Source organism: Cavia porcellus, unplaced genomic scaffold (assembly GCF_034190915.1).
Source record: "Cavia porcellus strain 051 isolate PalLab524CR breed Dunkin Hartley unplaced genomic scaffold, mCavPor4.1 scaffold_22, whole genome shotgun sequence".
Lineage (NCBI taxonomy): Eukaryota > Metazoa > Chordata > Mammalia > Rodentia > Caviidae > Cavia > Cavia porcellus.
In genome coordinates, this window is record NW_026947505.1 from 5,701,628 (window position 1) to 5,729,174 (window position 27,547).

Here is a 27,547-nt window from a genome sequence, read left to right on the forward strand (position 1 = left end):
GTGACTTGTCTGGAGTCCTGTATCTTGAAGGCAGGAAGGCTCAGCTGTGAACCCAGCTGCTCTAAGTACACTGTCTCTTTCCTGCTCTTTGATGGCTTTGCTCCCCAGACCACTGACTGTGCTCTTCTTTAAACCCCATCCTACCATTTAGCAACTGGCCAACTTGGCCACATGTTATTTGAAGGCCAAGGAAATATGGTCAGCTTTCCAGTTCCATGGGCTCCATGGCTGAAGATTCAAACAACCAAGACTTAAAAATAACTGGGGAAAAAGATTGTGTCTGTACTGAAAATTGCAGCTTGCCTTCATTCTCCAGTTTGAATAGAGAATGTCAACCGTGTGCACAGCGTTTACATTGTGTTAGGCATTGTAAGTGAGAGGTGATTTACAGCGCATTCAAAGTGTGGTGTGGGCTACCTGCAAGCACTGCCCATTTTCTAGAAGGGACTCTGGCAACCTCAGATTTTACTATTCAGAGTGGACCAGTTTCTGGGACCCTGAGGGAAGACTGTACTTTGCATTTTGGAGGATGTACTGCCAAATGTATTTTCAATAATGTCTTTGCTGTAAAGGAAATTAGTTATGCTTTCCCACATTTCACACCTGTTCTGGCTTCCCAAGGTCATTCTGCAGATGTCAGGCAGAATTAAACACCTGGACCTGAGCACTATGTCCAGCTACTGCTGCCTCATGGAGCCCAGCAGACAGATTTGGGCCAGGTTGTTCCAAAAGACACTGTTCCTACTTTATACAACAAACCCCACGATTTGAGGTTGGCAACCGACATCAAATGTGTGGGTTTATACGCACAAAGAAATCCATTTGGTTTCCAGGATGTTTGTATAGCCTTTTGAAGTTGGAACACTTGGTTTATTATTCCCTGTTCTCAATCTAGAGTGTCACTGCCATATACACGTGTGCTTATTATAAACGCACAGGATATTGTGCTTTTCAAAGTACCTTCTCTTTTCTAAATCCACTTTCCCTCAAAAAAAATCTGATCATTGTGTAATTGTCCACCTTGCTTCTTTTGTCCTTCTCATAGTGGCGCATTAGTAGGGGTTTGTAGTCTTCTTGAGACCAAGGCACCTACCCTCTGTCCTCACTACCCCGCTCACTTGAAGAAGCCAGGATTTAAAAGTTCTGCCATTTGTTTTTGTATTTGTTGAGCATTCTTCAGAAGCCTGCTCACTCTGTCCCCTGTCCGGAAACCATTGACAGGTCGGCACAAGATTCATGTGGGAATTAAAATTAACATCCAATTTATTACTAGTAAAGTCTGATTGGAGAATGTGGTCAGGTCCCAAGGGAAGCTGAGGTTTACACCCCTGTTCCCGGGGCAGGGTGCAGCTCAGCAGTGCACACGTGCCTATTCTGAAGGGAGACCCTGGGCTCCATCCCAGCACCAAACCACAGCAAAGCTCCTGCCCCACGGAACTACACTTACCCTTTCAGGAAGAGGCAAGTCCATCTGGAGCCTTGGACACAGGTCTGCAGAGAGAAAGAGCAAGAAAGAGAGCGAGCAGAAGAAGAAAAGAGGGACAGGGAGGAAGAGGGAAAGAGACAGACAGGTCTGACGACATTAGCCCAGCTTGATCATCTTTCTCTGATGTCAAAGAAGTAAATGCAAAGAAAAAAGCAGAAGCTGCATTTCTGTGCCCGCTAGATATCAGGTGTTTCCAATTGCTGCAGTGAGAAAGGAATAGAAAAAAGATCACCTTAAAGTACAGTTACTTCTACTGAATATATTTAACTTACCTTTCCTGACTTCGTGCAGAAAATGGACACAAGCATGGGATATCTGTTCCACAAACACTGAATTAACCATTCTTTCCTTCAGTCCCAGTGCCTCAAAGTGGTATTTTATGTAGAGATTTACACCATATGAAATAAAAATATATGACACTAAATACTAGGAAAATCTTATTCCTGAGAACTTGCAGGACAGTTGCTCATGCAGTGCACAGGTGGATACTTACACCTGTAAGCCGAAACTGAAATCCTAGTGCTACGATTTAGATAGGTGGACAAAGGAGGAGAACTAATTTGAAGACAAACCAGAGAAACAAAATGAAGATAAAAGTGGAACAGAATGCACTGGCAAGGGGCACACTCGGGCCGGCCGTCACGGTTATTGTGGTTGTATGGTCCAAAGGGAAGGTCCAGACACAAGGACGTTACGGTCACATCTCACAAAAGCCCGAAATGCATGTTTCCTAGCTCTGTGCAACAGTAACTTCAGGAGCCAATTCTTCAGAATTTCTCCAAGTCACCCCTTGACTGGGCTCCTGGGATCTCTCTGTGCCCCATATATCAAAACGAATGCCTAACTTCATTTTATTAAGGTTTTCCTATTCCAATGAGTTGTATTAGAATTTGTAGTTTGCATCCCTAAACTCCAAAAGGCAAAAACTTTTTGAGTGCTGACACGAAGCCACAAGTAGAAAACTCCACACTATGAAACTTTTGTTTAATCTACAAAATTACAAAATATATAGAAAATTACTTCCAATCCATGTATAGAAGTTTTACATGAGACATAAATGAATTCAGTGTTTAGGTTTGGGTCTCAGCCCCAAGATATTGCATCATTTACATACAGGTATTCCTGAGCCTGAAAATAATTGGAAACCCAAAACCCTCCGGACCCAAATATTTGAGATAAAAGATAGAAAACTTGTAGTTGGGTTTCTCCTTACACTATATCGCCCAGTAAAGAAAGAATATGTTCACTGGATCTCACAATATAAAGCTTTATGTTTTTTGTGATACGCTTCTGTTATTTTTTGTTTTACCTAAAGATACTTGGGAGCCCACAGCGTCTCTGTGACCTAGCAGGACCCAGCTCCATGGAGTCAGAACCCAGGAAAAGATCAATTTCAAAAAGGAAGTCTCACCTGGATCTCCTCAAACTGTATGATACATTTTTTTTTAGGTCGATAGTACTTGGTAAAAACTGCTTCTTTTCACATTGTTTTCCAGTTCCTTAAAGTGTTTATGAATCTACATTAAATGAATCATGCATATTTTATTTATAAGCTATATGAGGAGACTAATCTTAATTTATTATATAGCTTTCCATATTTTTTTTTTTTTTTGTCTTTTTTCCTTTCTATCGGTACCGGGGATCGAACTCACAACTGCCTGCTTGCAAGGCAGGCGCTTATGCCACTGAGCTAAATCCCCAGCCCCGACTTTCCATATTTTTGTATGTGACTGAAAAACCTAGTATACACAGTGATATGTCCAGAAATTATTCTCTTGAATTATTCCAGGGAAGAGCTTTGTGATTTACACTATAGCTGTAGGATTCCTTTGCATGCAGTCTCCTCAGAACAGTAAACATTAGATTATTTTTAACAGTTGTATTATTCAGGCGTGCCAGGCGTGGTGGTGCAGGCCCGTGAGCCCTGCACTTAGGAGGCTGAGGCAGGAGGATTGTCACAAGTTTAAGGCCAGGCGAGGCTTATATAGTGAGTGCAAGGCCAGTCTGAACTGCATAGTGAGACCCTATGTCAAAAAAGAAATGATAAACAGACAGACAGACAGATGGGAAGTTACATTTCATCTTATAGTCATGTAACTGTGTTATAGTTGAAAAACTAAGCATAACCACAAACATGAGCTTGCCCGGTGCCCATTTTAGGGAAAATTGCAAACTGTCTTCTGGAATTTTCATTTGTACCTAATAATCCAGCTAACCAGGAAGGCCTGTGCTTCACGCTGGGCCACTTTACTTGGAGGTTTTCCCAGCCCATGTATGTTGGTTTCATTTATTTATTGCCCAGTCTGTGTGATTTTATGCAAGCGAGACTGGCCCTTCTGAACACCATACACTTGGCAGGCCCGGCAGCCCACGCTCGGGAGCCTTTCTCTCTCCCTCTCCCACGCGTGCTGTCTTCTCTCCCCTGCTCTCCAGCATCATGGACGGCATGACAGAGGCGTGCATCAAGGGTGGCATCGAGGCCTGCTACGCCGCCGTGTCCTGCATGTGTACCTTGTTGGGGGCTCTGGACGAGCTCAGCCAGGGCAAGGGCCTGAGTGACAGACAGGTCCAGCTGCTGCTCCTGCGCCTGGAAGAGCTGAGGGACAGGGACGGGGCCGAGTCCAGCAGAGACTCCATGGAGATCAATGAGGCTGACTTCCGCTGGCAGAGGCGCGTGCTGTCCTCGGAGCACACGGCCTGGGAGGCCGGCAACGAGAGGAGCCCCGACATCAGCATCAGCGTCACCACGGACACCGGTCAGACCACGCTGGAGGGGGAGTTGGGTCAGACAACACCTGAGGACCACACAGAGAACCACAGGAACGTGCTCAAGTCACCAGCCATCCAGGAGGGCAAAGAGACACTGGGCAAAGTGTTGGAACCCGAGGCTGTGGACCAGCCCGACGTGGTCCAGAGGAGCCACACGGTCGCTTACCCTGACATCACCAACTTCCTGTCGGTGGACTGCAGGATGCGGTCCTACGGCTCTCGGTACAGTGAGAGCAACTTCAGCGTGGATGACCAGGACCTGTCGAGGACAGAGTTTGATTCCTGTGATCAGTACTCAATGGCGGCAGAAAAGGACTCGGGCAGGTCGGACGTGTCGGACATCGGATCGGACAACTGTTCCCTGGCTGACGAGGAGCAGACCCCTCGGGACTGCCTGGGCCACCGGTCCTTGCGAACGGCTGCTCTGTCTCTCAAGCTGCTGAGGAATCAGGAGGCCGACCAGCACAGCACCCGGCTGTTTGTGCAGGCCTTGGAGAGCCTCCTGCCTCAGCTGCTGGCGCTCTCCAGCGTGGAGGAGGTGGACTCAGCTCTCCAGAACTTTGCCTCTACTTTCTGCTCAGGTGGGTAGACCGGCTGGCTGTGTGGGGAGTGAGTGTGCAGAGCACTTAGCCAGGTGGGCAGCTGTCATCCTGCTTGTGGCACAGAGCACTTACATCAGTGACTCTCGGGTGTCCTCTGTTTAAACAGGGCAGAGGCAGGCAAAGCAGATTGGTAGGGCTCTACTCATGGACACAGGAGCTCATTTGGCCGGGCTGCTTTGACCAATTTGGCATCCCTTGTGCCAGTGTGAAAACCTTGCAAACACCCTGGTGCCTCAGAAACTGCACAACATGGCAAAGCACAGCTCCTAGTTTGGGTAACGGTGTGCTTGATTTATGGAGAAATAGTAAAATATAGGCAGCATCTTCTGTTTGAAATTTAAAATACCCGTATAAAAAGACATTCCTGTAGATGTCTCAGCCTTTAATACCTCAGTCTGTCTCCCAAATAACTCCCTGTGTGTGAACACCATTGCCGGTGACCCCAGATGAAGGGGTTTTCACCATGGCAGAGTGACCTCTGCAGGCCCCTCCTTGTCCCTTATGAAATTAAGTAATATAACTCTAGTGAGGGCTTTTATAAAATTTCAGGAAAAAGCCACTCTCAAATTTGTGTTTTTGTATCTTTGCTATTAGTGCATGCAAAATAGGATGTGTGTGACTTTTTTTTAAAAAAAAAGTGACTAGATTTTTGCACAATGAATTGCAAACTGCCCACATTTTAGAGGTCTATAAAATGTCCCATCAGATTTGATATGTTGTGTGGAATTATTTCTTACATGTAGACATAATACATTCAAAAGAGACCTCATAAATGTTTACTTGTTTCAGAAAGCTATTTTTAGTGCCTGTAATTAAGTTAATGCTTTGTCTTTTTAAACCTAGTGACATCCACAATGCTTTTGCCATTTAAGAGTTGATCTCCATTTGCAAATTACAGACCCATGGGTCACGGCCCTGGGACCCATGTGCCAGCTCGCCTCAGTGACCTTGTGGTATAGCTGGTGGCATGGCCATCGTTGTGGGGAAGCTAAAGCCACTGGCTGCTGGCCCACGTCCACGTCCTGACCACACTGTGCACTCTTCTGTCCTTGCAAGTATCACCTGTGACTAGAACTAAGAAAGAAAGGCTGGCCTTCTACTGAGACAAGAGCTCGGAACAGCAAATGTCCTTTGTTTCCCCAAGAAAGCGTTAGAAAAGCAAAAACAGAGAAGAAAGGCACTCCGAGTCATGGACCAGATCTCTGATTCTTTGTTTGTTTTGATCTTGATGCTTCAAACCTTTTTTTCCCTAAAACTTGCGCTGAGCATTCCTCTCTGTCCTCTACTGGGGGCTGCGTTCTCTTCCTGACCGCTCTCGGTCACTCTCACCAGTCCCATCCTCACAGCAAACACACCACTGACCTCTCTAACGCCAAGTTTCTCAGGAGAGTGTAGTAGTTACACGCTTAGCCCTCAATACTGCTCTCTGTTTTACCTTGGGAAGGGAAGGATTTTAGGCCATCTGTGTCTGCAGAGAACTGGGACTAACACCCACATGAGCTCCAGAATGCCAGGGTTCCCTTGGACCACCTGGGCCGTGATACACTGCTCATGTCTGGCCAGGGATGTGGTTTTCAGAGCCCATTGCCAGGTGGGCTCCTCCGATGACCACAGAGCGAGCTCTCAGGAGGCAGCCGTGGAGATCCAACCATGCTCTGTGAAGCCAGGTGGAGCTGTGGGGGTGGGGAGTTGGTAATCCTCTCAAATGCAGAAAGTGTTTTGAGTGAAAAGCTTCCTCTGGGGCTGGGGATATAGCTCAGTGGGGCAGTGCCTGCCTGGAAAGTGTGAGGTCATGAGTTTGATCCCCGATACCAAAAAACAAAAGAAAATGAATGAATAAATACAAGTGTTCTCTGGCCCACATTTTCTTGAGCATCCCAGTTGCTAATGTGGGCTTCTCACTTACTCAGCTGTTAACTCCAGCAAATGTTCACATTTCACGTTGGATGTGAAATGTGGTTGGTTGAAATGGACTTTTGCACAGAGCCTGAAGAAACTGTGGGTGCGTGTGATCTGCACGCAGGTGTTCAGGCTGGGCTCCATCGCCCACATCACTACACTGAACCTCAGAGCTTTCGCAAGGAGAAAGGAGCTCTGGGCCAATGTCATACCCGCTCCAGAGCAGCCGCCGGGTCCTGTGTGTCACCCATGCTCTCTGGAAGTGACAGAGGCACCCAGCCGCCGTCATTTCCTTACTTGGTTTTTTAGTTAAGTTGTATAAAGCCAAAGGGCTATTCAAAATGAGAGCTCTATTTAGTATAAAACAGTATTCAATATATTTTTTTAAAAGTGGGAAATCAATAGCTATTATATTTTTTGAACCTCTTCATTTTCTTGGTTTTTAAAATAGCTTTATTGCAGGAAAGTTCACATACATTCTCTCATTAAAGTGCCTGATGAAATGACTGTTGATATATTACATAATTATTTGCTTTAATGTGGTAAAATATACATAAAGTTGATAGTAATCATGTTCAAGTATATAACTTAGTGATATTAATTATGCTCACAGCATCACCATTATTTTCAGGTTTTCTTCATCCTGAGCTGCGCTTGGCCCCATCTCTGGTAGCCTCTAACCTACTCTGTCTCTGAATTTGTTCATCATATAATTGGACAACGAATATTTGTTGTTTTATACCTGGCTCATGGTGCTTAGCATATGTTTTCAGTGGCTTTTCTATCAGGCATCAGAACGCCCATTCTTTTTTATGGCCAAATAATATTCCATTTCAGATATATACCACATTTGGTTATCCGTTCATCCAAACTTGAGGGTCATTCCTCTGTTAAACTATTTTGACTAAAAATGCAGTGGTCTTTAACATACAAATATCTCCTCAAATCTCTGCTTTCAGTTCTTTTTGGAATATAACTAGGAATTAAATGGCTGAATCAAATGGTAATTATGTTTTGCTTTTGTAGAAACATCTTTTTTTTTTAAACTTTGTATTTAAGAGTAACTGTATTGGGCTGGGGTTATAGCTCAGCAGCACAGCACCTGCCTGGCAAGTGCAAGGTCGTAAATTTGGTTCCCAGTAAAAAAACAAAAAACTGTATTAAGAGTAATTTCACATGAAACTGGGTATGGTGACACACACCTGTAATCCCAGTACTTGGTTTTTTTGTTTTTTTTTATCAGTACCAGGGATCGAACTCACGACCGCCTGTTTGCAAGGCAGTTGCTTATGCCGCTGAGCTAAATCCCCAACTCAGTCCCAATACTTGGGAGGCTGAGGCAGGAGGATAGCCATGGTGCAGGAACTGCTTGACCTACATAGTGAGACCCGATGAGAGGCTGTCCCAATCTCCTGTGATGAGTGATGGTGAGAGATTAAATAAATGAGACTAGCAACGTGAAAGTCTGGAGTCCAGGAAGGTTAGAACTGTCGTGGCTCGCAGGAGGGGGGTCGCACAGGGCCACCTCGGCGGGGTCGTGCCAGGCACACCGTTCGCAGCTGGGTCTCTGGTTTCCTCCCCCACAGGCATGATGCACTTGCCAGGCTTTGACGGCGGTGGCAGCCTGAGCTTCCAGATGCTGACGAACGCGGACAGCCTGTACGCGGCTGCGCACTGCGCCCTGCTGCTCAACCTGAAGCTGTCGCACGGCGACTACTACCGGAAGCGGCCGGCCCTGGCACCGGGCATGCTGGTGAGTGTGTGGCTGCCTGCCGGCTGCCCCAGGTGCCTGCGCGGCCTGGAGGGTGGAAGGGGACGGTGCTGCAGAGCGCGCCCACTCCTCAAGGCGGCGCTCCTGCCAGGGCAGAGTCCTCAGTGCCCGCTGCCACGCTGTCCTTCCATCCGGGGGGCATCGTTCAACACGTGTTCTAAAGCACGTTCAAAACCTCATTTCTGCACTACATGGGATCAGAGGTGCTGGCCTTTGCTGAAAAGGATGCACTGTTACAGAAGTCTTCATTGCATTCCCAAGTGTACCCAGACCTATTCGTGGGCCAGAACTAGGCTCACTGATTGTCAGTAACAGGAGCTCCTAGGAAAAGTGTGGAGCGTGGAGTTGGTGACTCTGTGGTCAGCTCCCTGGACAGAGCAAGACCCTGCATGGTGTCCCCTAGGACTAAGTCATTAGCCTGATCTCTGGATCCACAGAAGGGACTAGATAATCATTTGTTTGCTTAATGATTAGGAATTTGCTAAGATGGGTGACTCGGTCATAAGTCAAGTGTCTCTCGAGGTGGGTGCTCCTGGGGTGCACACACTGTCTCTGCTGCCGGGGTGTTTGGAGGCAGCTGTACACTTTCTAATCCTCCACCTAGGGCAAAGACAGCAAATGCAGCACCCCTGGGCCCCGGGGGCTGTGGCAGGCGTCATGGCCAGGAGGACTGTGAAATTCCGGACTTCTGCAGCTGCGGGTGCCCCTTGCCACCCTCACCCTCATGACAGCTCCTGACTCCTGGGCGAGGCGCCGTAGGAAGGGACCTGGGAGCCTGCTCTTCACTGCAGTCCTCGCTTGGTCCCCTGTAACACACTCTCTCTGTGTAGAAGGAGTTCATGAGGCAGCTGCAGACCAGCGGGGTGCTGATGGTCTTCTCCCAGGCCTGGATAGAGGAGCTGTACCACCAGGTGCTGGACAGAAACATGCTTGGAGAAGCCGGCTACTGGGGCAGCCCGGAGGACAACAGCCTGCCGCTCATCACCATGCTGACAGGTCAGTGGCCCTCCGTGGGGTAGGAGGGCTCAGCCTTCAAGGCCTGCTTCAAACACACCATAGTGTTTCACGCAGGCTTTGACACAGCACCCACGAAGCCTCTCAGTGTTGGTCGCAGCTCCAGAGTGCGCCTCACCAGCCTTCTGTCCTTTTTCCATGGGGAGCTTGTGAGGCTCTGTGTGTCTCACTAGCTGAGCACCTCATCTCTTAGTGTCGGCCACAGCTGCTCTTCCATGCATATGCAGCACTGCCTGGGCACAAGGCTTGCAATAATGTCTGAGGCTCTCACGGGTGAACAGAGGCATCAATCAGTCACTGCCCCGGGGTTTGACCAGTAGCGTAAAATGAACTTGGCCTCACTTCCATTTCCTGTCCGTAGCAGAGCTCTTCTCTTCCCACCTGTACCACAGTTACAAATGTTGCCAGTACAGATACTGGCCAGCATCTTTGGTGTCAGGGTTCAGAGCTTTTAATATCCACTCAACTGTCAGAAATTTCACAGTGAGGCCAGGCACTCAGGAGGCTGGGGTAGGAGGTTTGCTTCAAGTTCAAGGCCAGCCTGGGATACTTGGTAAGTCCAAGGCCAGTTTGGACTATATAACAGGATCCTATCTCAAAAATAGAAAGAATCGGGGCTGGGGATTTAGCTCAGCAGCATAAGTGCCTGCCTTGCAAGCAGGCAGTCGTGAGTTCGATCCCTGGTACCGATAAAAATGAAAAAGAAAAAAAGAAAGAATGAAAGCAGAGAAAAGAAGGAGGAAGAAAAGGAGGAAGGAAACAAAGAAAGAGAGAAAGAAAAAGAAAGAAATGAAACGGAACTTCACATGAGAGTGGAGAGCAGTAGTAGTTTGGATGTTGGCTTTTTTTTGAGAAGGGCAGATTTTCTTGGTTTTTTGTGGCTTAATCAGGGTGTCATCTAAAGTTCAGTGCTCAGAAGTTTTGTTTGATCATCAGAAGCCTTACTGAGACGGAATTAGGCTTGTTCCGTACTAGTTCTGAGTTTCCAGAACGGTTTCCAATCTGAATTGTCCTCTCACATCTCCTGCTAACAGGTTATGGAGCAAGGCCCTGTACCAAGTGTCCCCTGCCCCCACAGCAGGTCCCATGTCCCACACAGCTTATAGCTGTGCACCAGCAGATCTGGGATGGACAGGACTGGGTTGGCCAAAAGGTGGGTCAGGTGCCTGTGGTTGGCTCTGGGAACTCTTCAAAGGTGAGAGTTGACCCCTGGCAGGTGGCATTGGAGGGGCGGGGCCTGCTGAGGAACCAGGCAGGCAGCCAAGGCACACAGTGAGGTCCTTCTCCACAGGGCTCAGTCCTGATCACTGCCTGGCATTTGGAGTTTTACTTCCAGAACAAGGATGGAAGTGGGGGGCAAGGCTGGGCCCTGAGCCTTGGAGATCAGGATCACTGGAAAGGCACCAGTTTGTGTTTTGTTAATCATGGCAGCATTTATAACCACCTGGAAAACAATACTTTTTGTGTGTGAGGGCCATTTCCTTCATTTACTGAGAAGGAGCGCTTGCTTTCCATCTGCTGCCAGCTCCTTTTCTGGGAACGGATTGCGCTACCCAGAGCTTCTTAGTGCCTTGGAATGTGGATCTTCAGCATATCAGCTTTAACTCATTCATTTGTAAATTCCATCATTTTTTCCAAACACAGTCTTTATAAAGTCCTTACCTGAAGCTTCGAGAAAGGGGCCATTCCATGATGGGAAATGAATAACCAAGTATTAGGTAGTTACTTCATCAGTCCCCACTGCCAATCAGCTGTCTGTTTTGGAATGGAACAGAGAGCTCTGTTACTGTGTCCATGGAAAAGCTATTTAACTCTAAATTCACTCTAAAAAATAACCTGCTCATAAAAACTCAGTGCAATAAGTTTTTATGAGTCTTTGTAGCAAATGCCAGATACGGCACCACAAGCAAACTCGAGCAGCGGTTAACCTAGGGTTTGATCTTGTGCTTACATACAAGCAGAAACCAGGGCAGTAATCTGGCCCCAAAACTGTACGAAGCTGGCCACCCTTGGTGCTGTGGAAAGTACTGTAGAACTGTGCAGCTGCAGCACTCAGTTGACCAGGAACACAGGAAACACAGCCTAGAACAGTGACAATTGCTGGTGAATGCTGGTAGGCAGCCGCTTAAGCGAGAGTCAAATTAATTTCAGAGCATCTGGGATGTATCCATTTTAACAACTATAGAGATTTCTCCCTTTATCTTTTAATGTGCTTTCTAGAAATCTCCAAGCTTCTTAAAGTTTTGTAAGAATCAAAGGTAAAGTGAACCAGTTTTTACACACCCTGTGAAGAGGTACTATCCTACTGTGTCGGGGCTGAAATCCTAAAGTGAGAGTGACTTACCTCCCCTCCCTGGCTGCACTCACTTATACTGGGTCCAAGCACACATCACCACTGCTGCATGGTTGCTTCCTTTATAAGGATGTCAGCACCGGGAGAGCGGAGTGTCTGTCCAGGCGCGAGGCTGTGAGTCTACATAAATAGGAACGAAGACAGAAGCCAGCACTTGCAACCCCAGGCCACCAGTTCTTTCTTGCCGAGATGCTGAGGGGTGGTTTGTTGAACTAACCCTGTCAAGTAGGTTTTGTTCTAGGGTAGAAAGAGAAATCAAGCAGCTCAGGAGCCTGTAGTGAGCAGACACATGATATGGGAAGATATAGACATCAGTTGAATGGTCTTCTTTGCCAGCCATCTGGTTTTAAGTGATCTATCTTCTTCAAATGTTTCCTTCTTGTGTGAAATGTGAAAAGCAATGCCAGCCCTGCTTACCTACTTTGAATTGTTTGGACTATCAAATGAGAAAAAAAATGTTAGATGCAAACAATTGGAAAACTATAAAGTATTCTTATCAATGTATTATCATTGTACTCCGCTAGTACAGTAAATGATTCTCTGACTGAAGAGATCTGGGTTTTTGTTGTTGTTGTTGTTGTTCTAATGAGGAAACTCTCAAAAAAAATTCATGTTAAGGTAGCCCACCCATATAAAATTTGGAAATAAGGCCATGGTTATGAGTAAAAAAAAGTATTCAAAGATCAATTATAATTATTATAAATGAATAGATTTCCTAACAATAGAGATGGCAGAATTTGGCTTTATTTTTTGGAATACAAAATCTACAGTGGCATGACAGAAGAATGCTTTGACATTGAAAGGAAAATGGACTGACTGAGTAAAACACGAGAAAGTTCCTCGTACCTGGTGCATAGCAGACACCCTGGACGCTGGCTGAAGGAAAGTGAGGCTGATGGCAGGCGTGTTAGCCTGGAGCGTGGTATTTGGGAAAAACCTTGCTGTTTGTCCTTGGCAGATATTGATGGCTTAGAGAGCAGTGCAATTGGTGGCCAGTTGATGGCCTCAGCTTCTACCGAGTCTCCCTTCACCCAGAGCAGGAGAGTTGACGACTCCACGGTGGCAGGTAAGGACTTAGTCTTAGTTTATGAGTCTTTTTTTCATGGCATATGTCACCAGCCATTCTGTTATCGTGTGGTGACGTAATGAACAAAGACCTTGTCTTGGTTCTGACAGGAACCGATGGGAGGTCTTTAGGGTCATCTAGCTGCTGATGCTGTGGCATTTGTGATTCATAAGCACAAAGTGAAACTCGATCCCACAGGCCATTAAGTGGCCTTTCCTGCCACAGAACTGCGTGCAACTTAGCATTCTTAATCTGATAGCTGGAGAAGCCCAGGCCATCCTTTGCCAGGTTGTTCCTGTCTCTGGAAAGCGACCATGCACCTTCATGTCCTAGGTGTGGCATTTGCTCGCTACATCCTGGTCGGCTGCTGGAAGAACCTGATCGATACCTTGTCGACCCCACTGACTGGCCGCATGGCAGGGAGCTCCAAAGGGCTGGCCTTCATCCTGGGAGCTGAGGGCATCAAAGAACAGAACCAAAAGGAACGTGACGCCATCTGCATGAGCCTCGATGGGTTGAGGAAAGCTGCCAGGCTGAGCTGTGCACTAGGTACTGGGAAGCTGGTCTTTTGCAAGGGCTTCTGGAGAGTCTGCTCAGTTAAGGGGTAGCTAGCTGTCTGTTTCCTCTAAAGGGGTTGCTGCTAACTGCGCCTCGGCCCTCGCTCAGATGGCAGCTGCCTCTTGCGTTCAGGAAGACAAGGAAGAAAGGGAAGTCCAAGAACCCAGTGATGCCATAGCACAAGGTAACAGCTGCGGGGCCAGCAGCCACCTGGACGTGGTGTGGGCACACCTGCCGGGCGGCAGTCATCCCTGTTCTGTGTGATCCACAGTCAGTGTACACCCCCAAGCCACGAGCTCAGGCTTGCTGGAAGTGAGGAACATACGCGCTCAGAGTCCATCCCTCTGGCCCCTAGTGGTGAGGCAAGCGCAACTGGCTGACGCCTGTAGTCTCCCATCCAACTAGTCGTCATCTGGCCACCAGGTCTCATGCTTATGGTGGTGCATGTGTAAAGGGTCCCCTAGTTTATAGTGGGGATGACCGGCAGGCCAGTTTTCTGAAAGGGAAAAAAAACAAATGGGGGAATTGAGAGAGAATGCTCAGGAAAGCTTTGCACTTGTCAGAGAGAAGCCTGTGCTTTGCGGACTTAGAAAAGTGTTTGTTTGCTCTTGTGTCACTTTGGAGATGGGTCTCACTGTGTGTCCAGGCCGTCCTCTAACCTGCTGTGTAGCTCAGGCTAGCGCTGAACCCTCAATTCTCCTGTCTCAGCCCCTGGAGCGCTGGGATTACAGACATGAGCTATCACGTCCAGCACAGCAAGTACCGATTTTTAACTTGTTGAAATCAGTAAGTCGATAAAGTTAGTGGTCACCTACATAGGAGGCAGAGAATGACCTTTCCAATAGCAGTGGAAGCCGAAAGGCAGGTAGCAAAAGGGGAAAGGCACGCTTGCTCCAAATTACACGAATGCCATCTACTAGATGAGTAAAGTAGCCGTTACCGAAACAGTTGTGCAAGTTGAGCTCAGACAAAAATTCAGGCCAGTGTTCCTCAAGCTTGAATAATATTTAAAGATCCATTTGAAAACAAAGTAATTCTTAGAGATCCCCAACGTTACTGAAAAAAAGGAAAACACAGTTTCACTGAAGCATTGTACAACATGAGCTACACTAAAATTCTTACATGTGAAAAAAAATCTTACATGTGTAGTTCTTCAGAAACCCTCACGACTGAGAATTGGGATATAGCTCAGTGGTAGAGCACTTGCCTAGCATGCACAAGGACCTGTGTTCAATCCCCAGCACTGCAAGAACAACCAAGGGCAGGCGGTTAGCTCAGTGGCTCAAGCCCAGTTCTGAGTTCAATCCCTGCACCAAAACAGCAACAAAAACCACGCCAACCCACAGAAGGCCAAAAGTAAAATAATAAAATTGCAAACAATATACATAGTTCATATAGGTTCCTGAGACAAAGGCTGTTTTGCTAAAAATCACAGGAGAATAATTCAGAGGCCTTTGAAGTTAGTGCACTGTATTTCTCAGTTATAAATTGCAACTCACTTTTCCCACCAGACATAGTGACTTGAAACCTTTATTGAAGGTTTGTCATTTGTCATTTGGCCTTGCCTCACATGCCACATAATTGCCATCCTGAGGTAACATGACATCTTTTCTCATTAGTTATCAGAAATAATAATTTTAAGAAAATATTATGTGGAACTCACAAAAACAAGCATAAATTCAGGGTGGAGGGAAATGATGCAACTGTCAGCTATAAAAACATCATCCCAGTGCTCAGGATCTACACACGCAGTGTTGGGGTGAGCATCCTAATAAAAGCATAGTGTGAGCCGTCTCAGCGAGAAGGTGCAGACTGCCGGGAACCCCTCTCCATCCCCAGGCAGAGCGCCTAGGGGAGGCAGAGGGTGAGAGCTCAGGTGGGTGAGCTGAAGTCTGAAGCCTATCCACACTGCCACCGCTGCCCCAGAGGCCATAGTGGGCTGGGAGGAGCCGCACCGACAGCTTGGGATCCATCTGACTTCAGAGCCACAGAGCTGGGCCACCCGTGTGTGTGGCCTGCTTGCTGGGTAGTGTGCATGACGAACCCGAAGGCCCTACAGAGAGGTGCTTGCTGACAAGGAAGTCTGTTGTTGCCCTTTCGCCCTTGCATGAGCACACTTGCTGTCATTCTCATCCTGTCTCTCTCCCTTTCTGTCTCCCTTGCTCAGAGCGTTATTTTAATAAATGTCTTTCTGACACAGTGAAACTAAAAGTGGAGCAGAAACTGGAGCAGATGGGGAAGGTGCAGGGGGTGTGGCTGCACACGGCCCACGTCCTGTGCATGGATGCCATCCTCAGCGTAGGCCTGGAGATGGGGAGCCACAACCCGGACTGCTGGCCACACGTGTTCAGGTGCATGGCGGGTCCCCAGCCCCGGCAGCACCGACCCTGCTTTCCCAGAGTTTGATTCCACTTCCAGTGAGAGAGGAAAGGAGAGGCGGGAGGGGCTGAAGGCTCAGTGGACATGTTTTGGAGAATAGAGTAGCAGAGCCAGATTTAAGGAACTGAGCAGCACATGTGCTATGGCTGGAATGATACAGAAAAGATTAGCATGGCTCTGTGCAAGGAAGGATTGTGATTTATCTGTTGATATTGTCACAAGGAACAGACATGTTGTATTGAGGAGAAAATAAACCAGTTTCTTAAGTAGTAGATGGAAGAAAACCACAAAAGTTAAGTGAATACTGTAAAAATCTAAAAACCGTTCACATGTCAGCAATATAGCTTTGCTGTGTGTCTGTCAGTATCCCTTGTACTTAACGGATAGCATGTCTGGTTATATAAAATACCTAAAGATACTATCTTAACTAGACAAATTAAAAGCAAAATAAGATATCTGTAGCAAAGACCAGCCAAAGCTTTGTAGCATCAAAGTGAAAAGAAACTCCCCATCAGCCACACAGTACACAGTAGTAAGAGCTGAAAACACGGCAGTATCCCACCCAGAGAACACGTCTTCTCTGACTAAGGCAGCAAGTGTTTCTCCCCAGGCCCTGGCCTGGGGGTACAAGGGAAGGAGCACCATTCATAGAGCAAGCTGTGCCTACCCTGCGCACAGCCCAGGCCCGAGGTGCCACATCAAGTGTACCTCTCAGGCAGATCAGCTGCAGTGCAGGAGCAGCAGGAGCTCCTGCAAGACCTGGGTTCACTCTGATGTCACCAAAGCTAAGGCAGCTATGAGTGTGTGTTGAGTTTCCAAAAGAGATGCAGAGTATTCTAGGGCTATAAAACCGACCAGCTGGAGAGGAACATGTGGAGGCAGGGTGAGTCAGCCTGGGGCTAAGTGGGATTCTCTTAGTCTGGGACTGGCTGCTCACATGCCCCTTGAGCAATGTGGACACCATCAGGAGAATCCTTGATTGTAGAACATCCAAGCGGATTATCCAGGATGCCTTTACCAGTAAGTGATTCTTTGGGAGTAATGAGAGGCGTCTTATGAAACATTCTAGTTTCAGGAACAGACACTTTGGGAGTTGGAAGTTGTACCATACATTGTGACTCCTCTTGGTGTCTGCTACACTGGAAGACCACTCCAGCACAAGGGCGATGGAGCTATCAGGACCAGGCAGGGCCAGGCTGGGCATCATGTGCATGCTCATCATAAGGGTCCTCATAGGAAGGTAATCAGAGCATTACCTGGAGAGAAAGAAGGTCCTTAGGGGGAACTGGCTCAGATAGCCAGGATCCAGATACACCAGCAAGTTGAGCAAGATGACGCTGGGTAAACTGGACTCCTTTGTCCATCTCTCTCCCGTGGTGTGATAGGTGAGAGAATCCGAAGGGTTCCTAGGCAGAGCAAGGCTGTATGGTAGGCATGCATGCGCACATACTCATGTAGTGAAGAGACAGGGAAGGGTAGAAGGGCTATGAGAAAATGAAACAGTGGGCTGAACTCCGGAGCTGGCCCAGGTGCCTCTGCATCTCCCGGAGGGGTGGATGGAGCTGGTGGCCTGAGCCACCACACTGACGGCTGCTTGTCTGACTCTTCCCAGGGTGTGCGAGTATGTGGGCACCTTGGAGCACACCCACTTCAGTGACGGAGCTTCGCATTCTCCCCTGGCCATCAGTCAGCCCCAGAAGGCAGCCGGGGCTTCTGGGATCCTTGGGGACCTGGAGTGTGAGGACTGTTCCCAGGAGCCAAGCGTGGAGCAGGGGTCCTCCCTGAGCACAGCTCCTGTGGTCCAGCCTCTGTCTATCCCGGAGCTCGTCCGGGAAAGCAGCCGGGGCCGGGCCTCTGACTTCCGTGGCGGCAGCCTCATGAGCGGGAGCAGTGCCGCCAAGGTGGTGCTGAGCCTCTCCACCCAGGCTGACAGGTACATATGTGCCCAAGGACACACTCCCAGGGATTCTCGCAGGGGCAGCCATGGCCTGTTTGTAGCACCCACTCCATCTGTCTAGTCTCAGGATCAGCCCAGAGACCACATGATTTGTTGGTCATTTTAAGTGTCTTTTGATCTGTTTCAAGTGTACTTGTCCCAGCCTCCACTCTCCATTCTTAGAATAAGCCATTTTCTAGAGCCTAAGTCTTGGACCAGCTACCTGCAGGTAAAGATCTGCAACTGTCTGTGCTGTCATGTTGGACAACTTCAAGCCCTCCATGGTTCCCATTTTCCTTGTGGGTAAAATAGGGTTCTTATTCTTTAGGTAACTCTCTCCCAAGGTAGTTATGTATTAAATCAATTCATACTTGTACAGTTGCCAGAGCAGAGCTTTGCAAATAGTGAATATCTACTATTTTTATGATTCTTACAAAATCCAGTACCAAGCAATATATAACTTATTGATACCCAAACAACCATATCAAGATCAGGAGGGGAAATCAACAACTGCCCCATTGTTGGGTGAGACTTTTTGATGCTGAAAGTTTTCATCACCTGTTGCACATGGTACCACCTCACCCAACTTCTTGGTGTGGTCATAATGCCCCAGGCTTCCCAGCAGTGGCACCATGAAGTGTTTACAAAGGTCAGGCAGACAGGTCACTGGGCTGGGGCATGGAAAGTCCTGACTTCACGCTCTGGCTTCAACACCGACCAACTGCAAGATCGTGTCTACTGACAAAAGTCTGCTGAGACTCAGTTTCTCCACTAAGTCATGCAGTATGCACATGTGACCAGCTATGTGATGGTTCTTTCCTGCTGTTTATCCATCAAGTTGGCCATGAAAGTATTTTGGAATCTGAGAAGCAACATGTCAGGTAATAGTGGAGTAATCCACTATTATTTTTAAGACCTAAACCATTAATAAGACCTAAAATCCAAATGTTGTCAAAGTTGGAATTACAGAAATAGCAAGAAAAATGTATCAGTTTTAATGATTTATAGATATTTAATCTCCTTCCCATCTTAGACCTTAATGCGTCTCATTTTGTACCTCCAAAAAGGCTCGGGATTCAGAGATGCTGTCACCGACATCAGTGATATCCCACAGACTCTGGCCTGTGGTGTCCCACAGGCTTGGAAAGCAGGATGTGGGGCAACCCAAGCATGACAGGGTGGCTTGCCTCCATACAGTAGTAAAATTTGATGTTGGCACACCTCATCCTGGTGACCCACTATTATGACCCCCTGTTACCATGATCTCCCCTCCTTCTCTAATCCTTTTGTTGGAAATGTCTTGTGCCAGAGGAATGAAAAAGCAAAAAGAACCTATAATGAGGCCCATTGTTTTCTCAGTGGTGGGGGTCAAACCCAGAGCCTCAAGTGTGCTAAAGACTTGATTTACTACTGAGCTACATTCCCCGATTAAGGGACATTCATTCTTCTAGCAGACGCTTGAGCATCCTTAACATCCTTGGCTATGGGTCTCTAACAGCAGTGCCACCCTTGGAGCTTATAGGATGTGGTCTTAAGTGCATTTGTATCTTCCTCAGTGTGTGTGTGTGTGTGTGTGTGTGTGTGTGTGTATCTCATGTGAGTTTGCAGTGCTCCTGAGGACTCCGTTCCCTGTTACTCAGATTCTGGGGGTGTTTCTCCATCTTTCACCTTCTTGCCACATTCTGGGGGTACCTGCCATGACTGAGCTACACCATGAGGAAACTAAAATATGCTTTGCACCCTTGCATCGAAATTCCACAATTAGTATAGACTCGTGCACAACAGTAATAGATATACTAATACATTTGTCAACAGTGTTTACACAGTATTGATGTTAATTACATCAACAAAATTACCATAATCATTGTACCATAAAGTCCTGGCTGGATTTCTTCCAAGTAACAGATCGCCTCTGTTTATACCCAGGCTCTTTGAAGATGCTACAGATAAGCTGAACCTCATGGCTTTGGGCAGCTTCCTTTACCAGTTGAAGAAAGCATCCCAGTCCCAGCTTTTCCATTCTGTTACGGATACAGTTGATTACTCTCTGGCAATGCCAGGTAATTATTTCTCTGACGGAACGGTGCAGGGCAGTGAGCACGAGACAGCCACATCTCCCCGAGTCTGTTTCCTTCTCACCAGGTCATACTGGTGCAGTGCAGTGCAGGTGTGTCTTTCAGTTTTGAGGCGCAATGGTGGAGGTGCTGCCAGCACTGCAGGTATTGCCCCGGAAGCAGGGCTGAGTTGTTCTGCTCAGGTTTGTGCTTGTTACAGAGAAACTGGCTACTTTCCATGCCCCAGCCAGCATCCAAGGGTGGGCAGGATACTCCCTGCCTCAAATCCACCCCTCACTTCCATCTACGTGCCAAAGTAACCCCTGGAGAAGGCAGATTAGAAGAGAAAAGTGGGGCGGATAACAGGAGCAGTATCACGTGCTTAGAGACTGCTCCTCGGGCTGATGATGGGCCAGCATTGCAGTGCCCATGGATGAGGCCAGGTGCAGATGCCCTCCTGAAGACCACTCCTACAGAAGAAGGAACCGAGCTATGCAAACTGCCAAGGTGCCAGCAGCAGGTGCTGGGATGCACTTCGGTTGTACTGAAGAACTGCTGCCATTCCTCCCATCTTAGGAATCTGAGTTTGCAGAAGCTAGATTTGGACCCTTTGATGCTTGCTGAAGATTCTGACTTCAGAACCACATTCCTTTCCCAACTACTTTTGTTTGCTTATTTCATTTGATCTTTTAATTCATTTTGTTTAACAAACTCTTGTATCCCTGACTTGTTTTCCACAGATGACAGGAAGGGAGCTGCTCTGATACACACAAAACCCTAACCCAAAAGCAGATCACCTGTGACTGCCACCAGCTTTTAACAGACTTTCAAACCTTAACTATATAAAGCCAACCACCTGGGCTCCTCAGATTCCAGGGTATTTCTGAGCCCACCATGACCTTCAAAGTCTCCTGCCTTAGAGAAAACTGGAGCCTTGGGGCTTACAGAGAAACAGTAACTGGAGCTCGGATGAGGGATGAGGATGGAGCTCTGGCTCTGAAACCCATGAACGGGGGTTAAGATGCTGCCACACACTTACCAGCTGTATTGGCTGAGCAAATCACTTTGCCTTTCACGCATTCAGTGCTCTATAAAATCACACTAATTCTATTTACATCTTGGGACTGCTTTAGAAATTAAAGATGTAAAGAACCAACACAATGTCTGTTCCTAGGAAAATATTCAGTAAACATCCGCGGTTACTCTTCCTGTTATCTGAAGTCTGTTTGACATGAGATTCTGTGGGACATGAGGGAGGGACGTCAGGACACAAGCAAGAAGGCAGTGGGAAGACTAAGGTGGCAGTGACAAAGTCGCATGAGACTGGGGTGGTGAGGATGCAGGTCAGCAGCCTGTCAGTGAGGAACAGAAGGGCCCCGGCTACTTGCCAAGGCTGCAGCGGTGCCTTAAGGGTTGGCAACATCAGTGATGACAGTGAAGCATGATGGGAACGGTAATGACAGCCCCAAAAGCATGCGTTAGCGGGAGGCAGCCCTGCACTTGGCCCTTGATGTGTAGCACCACATTTATTTAACTGTTAAAGCATCTTTAAGAAGCAGTGCCTCTCTCCAGTTCCAGCTGAGATCCTGGGGGTGAGCAAGGAAGCCTTTGGCCTGTGCTAACGATGCTAATGAGTGGTGGTGCCAGGACTTGAGTCCAGGCATCTGACCACCCCTGCTTCCTACTCAGCCCTCACTCCATTTCTCCTTCTCAGCAAGTACTGTCACACCTGTCCCATAGCAGAGACAGAGGACATGGTGGTGAACAATGAGCTCTATATTTTTGAATCAAGGGCTCCCTCCATGCTTGTGCAGCCCACACTGGGTAATCCTGTAGGTCTGAGAATGGTACCTTGATTATCAGCCTCTCTATGCTCAAGCTTTCCAGCTGTATGGTCCTGCCTTCCTACAGGGGAAGTTAAGTCCACCCAGGACAGAAAGAGCGCGCTCCACCTGTTCCGCCTGGGGGACGCCATGCTGAGGATCGTGCGCAGCAAAGCCCGCCCCCTGCTGCACGTGATGCGCTGCTGGAGCCTGGTGGCCCCGCACCTGGTGGAGGTGAGGCCCCTGGACAGGTTCCTCTGGCTGGGGAAAGACCTGCAGAACTGGGCAAGAGCTGCCGTTGGTGTGTGGACAGAGTGCTGGGCTTTGAGGCTATGAGCTCTTTCCCCTAGAGTCTTTGTGACTTTCTGGTCACAAAATCATTGTTCTCTGGTTAAACCTCAGGGCACCTGGAGAACCATCCCGAAGTGTAAAGCTGTTCTGGTCTCACTATATGCCTTAGTTATTTTCTGGGGCTGGGACACAATACCTGACACCGACAAGTGTAAGAGGAAGAGACTGACTTTAACTCACAGTGTGTAAAGTCCCGGTCTGTAGCTGAATGGCTCCAAGGCAGAGTGGCACAGCAGAGGAGCATGGCAGAGAACAAATAGCTCTTGGCATGGTGGCAGGAAGCAGAGCCAGTGATCACGGGAGGAGGCGGGGCACAGACCCTGCCAGGCCACACCCCGGTGGCCCACCTTCTCCACGCCTCACCTCCCATCGTCGCATTTAGCTGTGACTTGTTAGTGGACTCAAGCATTGCTGAGTGTCACGGCCCCATGATCCAATCACACCCACACCCCAAACCCTAGCTGTGAGCACAGGAGACTGTGAGGAGACAACTAGATATGAATCGTAGCTGTGCCTCTTCAGTTATTCAGTTTCCTTGCAAGGCCAGGTTTTCTCTCTTTATAATCTGCCATCAATCTGAGTCTGAAGCTAAAGACAAATAGAGGGCTCCTCATAGCTTCCTTTCATATATAAATACACCAATGTCGTTCCTACCATTCTCTCTTTTCTAATAATTTAATTACTCAGAACAATTTCTTTCAGTAAGGAAACCATATCTCTTGGTTTGCCTAACAGGATTAATGCTAAGGCTCTTTCACTTTCCAAAAGAGCATTTTGTGGGATAAATTTTGGGGCAGTTGCCCATCTGACTATCTCAATTCATGATGCCTGGCTGATTCTATGTTGACAAGAAAAAATATTGCCATGTTTAGTGTGACAACTATTTTTAATAGCCTTTTAGCATCATTTGATAAAGATACACAATAAAAGGTTTTGGGGATTCACTAACTAGAGAATATTCTTATAGGGTAAAAGAGTAGAAAATGTTAATTTAGAGAAGAAATATTTCAGTTTTATTGCACTATAATAAAACACCCTTTCTTGGTTACTTTTTTCTCATTGCTGAGACAAAATACTCAACACCCAAAATTATGGAAAGGTTTGTTTAGCTAACAGTTTGGAGAGGTTTCAGTTCATAATCAGCTGGCTCCAAGGTACAGCAGCATGGCACAGGGGCAGCAGTTCAAGTTGGCAGAAGACAGCAAAGGCAAACAGGAGCAAAAAGGGGAGAACAAGCCTGTTTTCCTCCCTTTCCCTGTAAGCAGACTACAGCCTGGGATGGGTGTATCACTTATACCATCTCTATGCCTTCCTCTTACATAGGCTCATGATGTTTACCAAGTAAGAACCCTGACTCCCTGCTGAGTTGCTTGAACTTCTCAAGTTGACACAATGTATCAACCATAACAACCCCCCAAACCTACTGGCTAGGTTTATTTAGCTCTTGATCTTTGGGTCAGAAATCTAAGGAAAGCTCATCTGGGTTATTCTGATCAGGGCCAGCCTCCTGGGTGTCAACTGTCTTGGTTTTGCACCAGGTTGGCTGGTATAAAGCCTGGCGCCAGCTGGTTCATGATGGCCTAAACCAGGAAGGGACAAATCTCTTTGTACCTGGTTTCTTGCAAAGAAAAACATGCAGCAGACCAACCCTACTCATCACATGGTGTTTTGTCAGAACATCAAGAGAGCAAACTGTACCTCACAACTGCTTTTTAATTCTCAGCTTAGATAATGTTCAATACTATCGCATGTCCAAGCACAGGGTCAGTATGAAGGAAACCGCACAAAGGGCACAGAGTCAAGAGGTGTGGGCTTGCGCGTGGCCTGCCTTACCAAGCGGGGGACAAAGGACTCCCTAGACTCTAGGCTTGCGGTACAGCTAAGGAGGGATCATACATAGTGCCAGACTAGCTTCTGTTATCTTTATTGTGAGCATGTTCTGTAGTATCTGTGCCATCCAGGAAAACTGTCGTGCGGACTTCAAGGGGGAAAACAAAGCCCGGAAATGTATTTTTCCATTCACATGGAACTGATTTGTCTGATCTGCTGGTTGAATATCTTCAAGTGCAATTTACTGCACAGTTCATCTGTATTTATTCTTTAGGATTTTCGCCATTCCAGAATTGTTGCTTCTCTCTGCATAACGAGTGAGCTGCACAAGCCACAGAACTGCATTCCTTTTCTCTGACATCCTGCTGGTGTCCCGCTCTTTCCTGTCCTGTGCAGGCTGCCTGCCACAAGGAGAGACACGTGTCTCAGAAGGCGGTGTCCTTCATCCATGACATCCTGACAGAAGTGCTCACAGACTGGAACGAGCCGCCTCATTTTCACTTTCACGAAGCACTCTTCCGACCCTTCGAGCGTATTATGCAGCTGGAGTTGTGTGATGAAGATGTCCAAGACCAGGTCAGTGCGACACTGCCATTCAGCGATATCATCGCCAGAGGCAGCTTCCAGAGTGCATCATGGCTGTCGTGTTCCTCTGAGCCAGGCACCTTCAATCCTCCCAGTAATCTTGAATTGAGCTGGTGACACAGACAAGTTGCCCAGTTTAGCTACACATGCCTACCTAGTGACAGTGGACCTGGGGTTTGGGCCTGGACAGTCTGACCAGAGTGGTCCATCCCCTCTTACCCACCACCATCCTACTACTGGCAAATGGTAAAGGAACCTGCTGCAGGCTTCCTGGTTAACACAACAGTGGGCTAGGAACACAGACCAATCCATCTCTGAAATCTGAAAGTCTTATTAGTGTCTGTTTGTGACACGTGCTGACACTCAGCTTGGGGATTTCTTACGTACACATATCCCATCTTGACCATTTTAACTGATCCCTTCCCTGACCCTTTCCCATCTCAACAGAGTCACCTCCATGGTCCTTAACAGGACTCTAAATTGTTTATATTTTGGGTCTGTCCTGCTAGAGACCCATGCAAGGTGATATTCCTACAGGTATGTGGACATATTGGCAAAAATAAGAAATATCAAAACACTCAAAACTAAGTGACAGTGAGAAGCCAGAGAAAGCAACTGGGCTGCAGCTGGTTTTACAGGGAGGGAATTTGACATCGGGTGAAGCAGGGATCCTGGTGTCTCATTCTTGAGGGCATAGGGACAGGAGACAAAGCTCCGTGCTACAGTAGAAGCTGTGTCCACTCAGGCCCCTGTGAAATTAGAACCGAACCCAAGCATCACCCTTCCCAAGAGCAATCCGTTTCTGACAGTGATTCATAGTGGAGACTTCTTAAAAATTCTCCAGAATTTAAAATGACAAGCTATCCTCTTCCTGGGGTCTCGTCTGAAATTGCACCACCTCAAGGGTACAAAAGTAACTCCATGTGTTGTAATTTCATAAAAAGCAAAAACCACTCCTGTTTCTAGAAGAAACCCCAGTAGGCAATCAGAGAGCTTGAATTAGGCAGATTTCTTAGAAATACCAGCAATATGAACCATAAAAAGAAAAACTGATGAATCAGACTTTATCAAAACTATGAAATTTTGTTCTTTAAAAGATACTATTAAAAGATAAAAATGAGACAAACCTGAAAGTGTTAAAAATGTTTCTACATCATAAGTCTTAGGAAGGATTTGAATCTACCATGCACATACACTAACGGCTCAGTAATCGAAAGACAATAAGGAGAAAGTATGCACTCAATGTAAAAAGCAGCAGTGTTTACAGACTGGCTACTGAGGGTGTGAAGACGGCTCAGCAACTCGGCAATGTTAGTGATGAGTGAAATGCAAATTCTGCAGTCTGGCTGCTCATTCTGAAGTCTGCGGAAGGAGCCTACCTAGGTTCTGGCTTTTCTCTTTCCTTAAAATGAGTCCAGAAAAATACCTCCCCCTTCCCAGAAATTCTCCTGCTTCTGTTGAGTGCCACCCCCTCTGTCTCAGGTGGTGACATCCATCGGGGAGCTGGTGGAAGTGTGTTCCACGAAGATCCAGTCCGGGTGGCGGCCCCTGTTCAGTGCCCTGGAGACCGTGCACGGCGGGGACAAGTCCGAGATGAAGGAGTACCTCGTGGGAGACTACTCCATGGGTAAGGGTGTTCATTCTTCATGCCAAGTGTCATGTTACCAAAAGACACACTGAGCAAGAGGGAAGACGTTCAGTCACTTTATAAGCAGGAAATAATGTGTAACAAAGACCTGCGTCCCACCGGTAGCTCAAGAGCCTCCTCTGGCTGACAGGTGGGTAAAAGGCTGAGAGGTTTCCATTGATTCACTATGCATTGCGGTGTAGATTTGCTTCCATAAGCCAAAAGTAAACAGTGTTATAGGTCATGCATCTGAAAAAAACTTTAATTTTTTAAATTAAATTAAAAATTTATTAAAATTTTCAATTAAAATTTTATTAATTAAAGTTTTTAATTAAATTAAGAATTTTTTGTACCAGGAATAAAACTCTAGACCTTTCGCTTGCCATGCAGGTGCTTGTGACACTAAGCTATATCCCCAGGCCATGAAAATGAAGAAATCTGAAATGCCCTCAAATTCAAAACTCTTGGAGTATTTCAGAAAATTTCAGATTTCAGATTTTCAGACAAGGGATGCTCAATCACTAACGTCTGTACAAATACCCCAAAAGTATTAAAAAAAAAAAACTCTCGGAAATCTAGAAATCATCTCATCCCCAGCATTTAGGATGAGGGATTCCTATCCTACTCCCACATGTTAATAAGAAGCAGAAGTTTCCTGACACAGGGGAGTCGGGATCAGAGTGGCTGTACAGGCAGGTACAGTATCCGGATCGTTGTGTCAGGAGTCCCCAAGGCCGCCCACACTGAGAAGCTCACGAGGACTCAGAATATAGTTTTGCTCACACTCGTCCGGTGTGTTGCACAGCTCGTGGCTAAGATTTGCCGTGGCAAGGGAGTGAGGACACTGGCAGGTCAGGGCGCCCTCCGCTGGCACGCAGCAAAGGCCCGGACGAAGGACAGCAGGTGTTCAGCATCAAGCATATTAGGTTTGTCTAACTATTCTGGGCTTAAGGACCCTCCTGCCAAGTACTGATGACAAATGAGGGCCACCTTGCAAGCAAGCTTCGGGGAGGCTAGCAGGCCCAGGCCTTCTGGATGAGCTCTCTCTGCCCAGGGATGAGTACACTCATGTGTGCTCTCTCCGGTTGGCGACACAGGATTTTCCCTTGCCCGTGGATCTGCTAGCTACAGTTTTCTGTGCAGGAGCATTTCCAGAGGCACACGTTTCACTGCCCTATAGACTACACATCACAGCAGCCTGCATTCCTCCAGCTCTGCCCTCGTCTGTCCACCTAACTTTCCCCCCATATGTGTATTTGCACTGGTGCATGTTAGTTACACAGAACACTGGCTTTCGGTGTGGCACTTTCGTACATGCAGATAACATAGCTTTCTTTATACCCTTCCCAGAGCTCCCTGCAGGGGAAGCTGAGCAAGATAGGCCCCCAGGCACACCCACCTTGCAGTCTAAAGGGCTGTCCTTTCTCCAGGGGTTAGTACTGGG

At 47.3% G+C, this 27,547-nt stretch overlaps 1 protein-coding gene across 2 annotated transcripts in view; it reads left to right on the forward strand.

Moving 5' to 3' along the window:
• The window catches only part of Arfgef3 (ARFGEF family member 3), a 135,229-nt gene that overhangs the window by 79,324 nt on the left and 28,358 nt on the right, over window positions 1-27,547 (forward strand). For both annotated transcript variants that reach the window (XM_063233364.1, XM_003465655.4), the window contains 13 exons: window positions 2,802-2,914; window positions 3,920-4,836; window positions 8,343-8,509; window positions 9,358-9,523; window positions 12,853-12,960; window positions 13,294-13,509; window positions 13,592-13,702; window positions 15,719-15,869; window positions 17,510-17,830; window positions 19,760-19,893; window positions 21,799-21,944; window positions 24,288-24,467; window positions 25,959-26,103. In XM_063233364.1, the coding sequence (XP_063089434.1) occupies window positions 2,802-2,914; window positions 3,920-4,836; window positions 8,343-8,509; window positions 9,358-9,523; window positions 12,853-12,960; window positions 13,294-13,509; window positions 13,592-13,702; window positions 15,719-15,869; window positions 17,510-17,830; window positions 19,760-19,893; window positions 21,799-21,944; window positions 24,288-24,467; window positions 25,959-26,103 (2,875 nt within the window). The remainder of the gene's footprint in view (window positions 1-2,801; window positions 2,915-3,919; window positions 4,837-8,342; window positions 8,510-9,357; window positions 9,524-12,852; window positions 12,961-13,293; window positions 13,510-13,591; window positions 13,703-15,718; window positions 15,870-17,509; window positions 17,831-19,759; window positions 19,894-21,798; window positions 21,945-24,287; window positions 24,468-25,958; window positions 26,104-27,547) is intronic.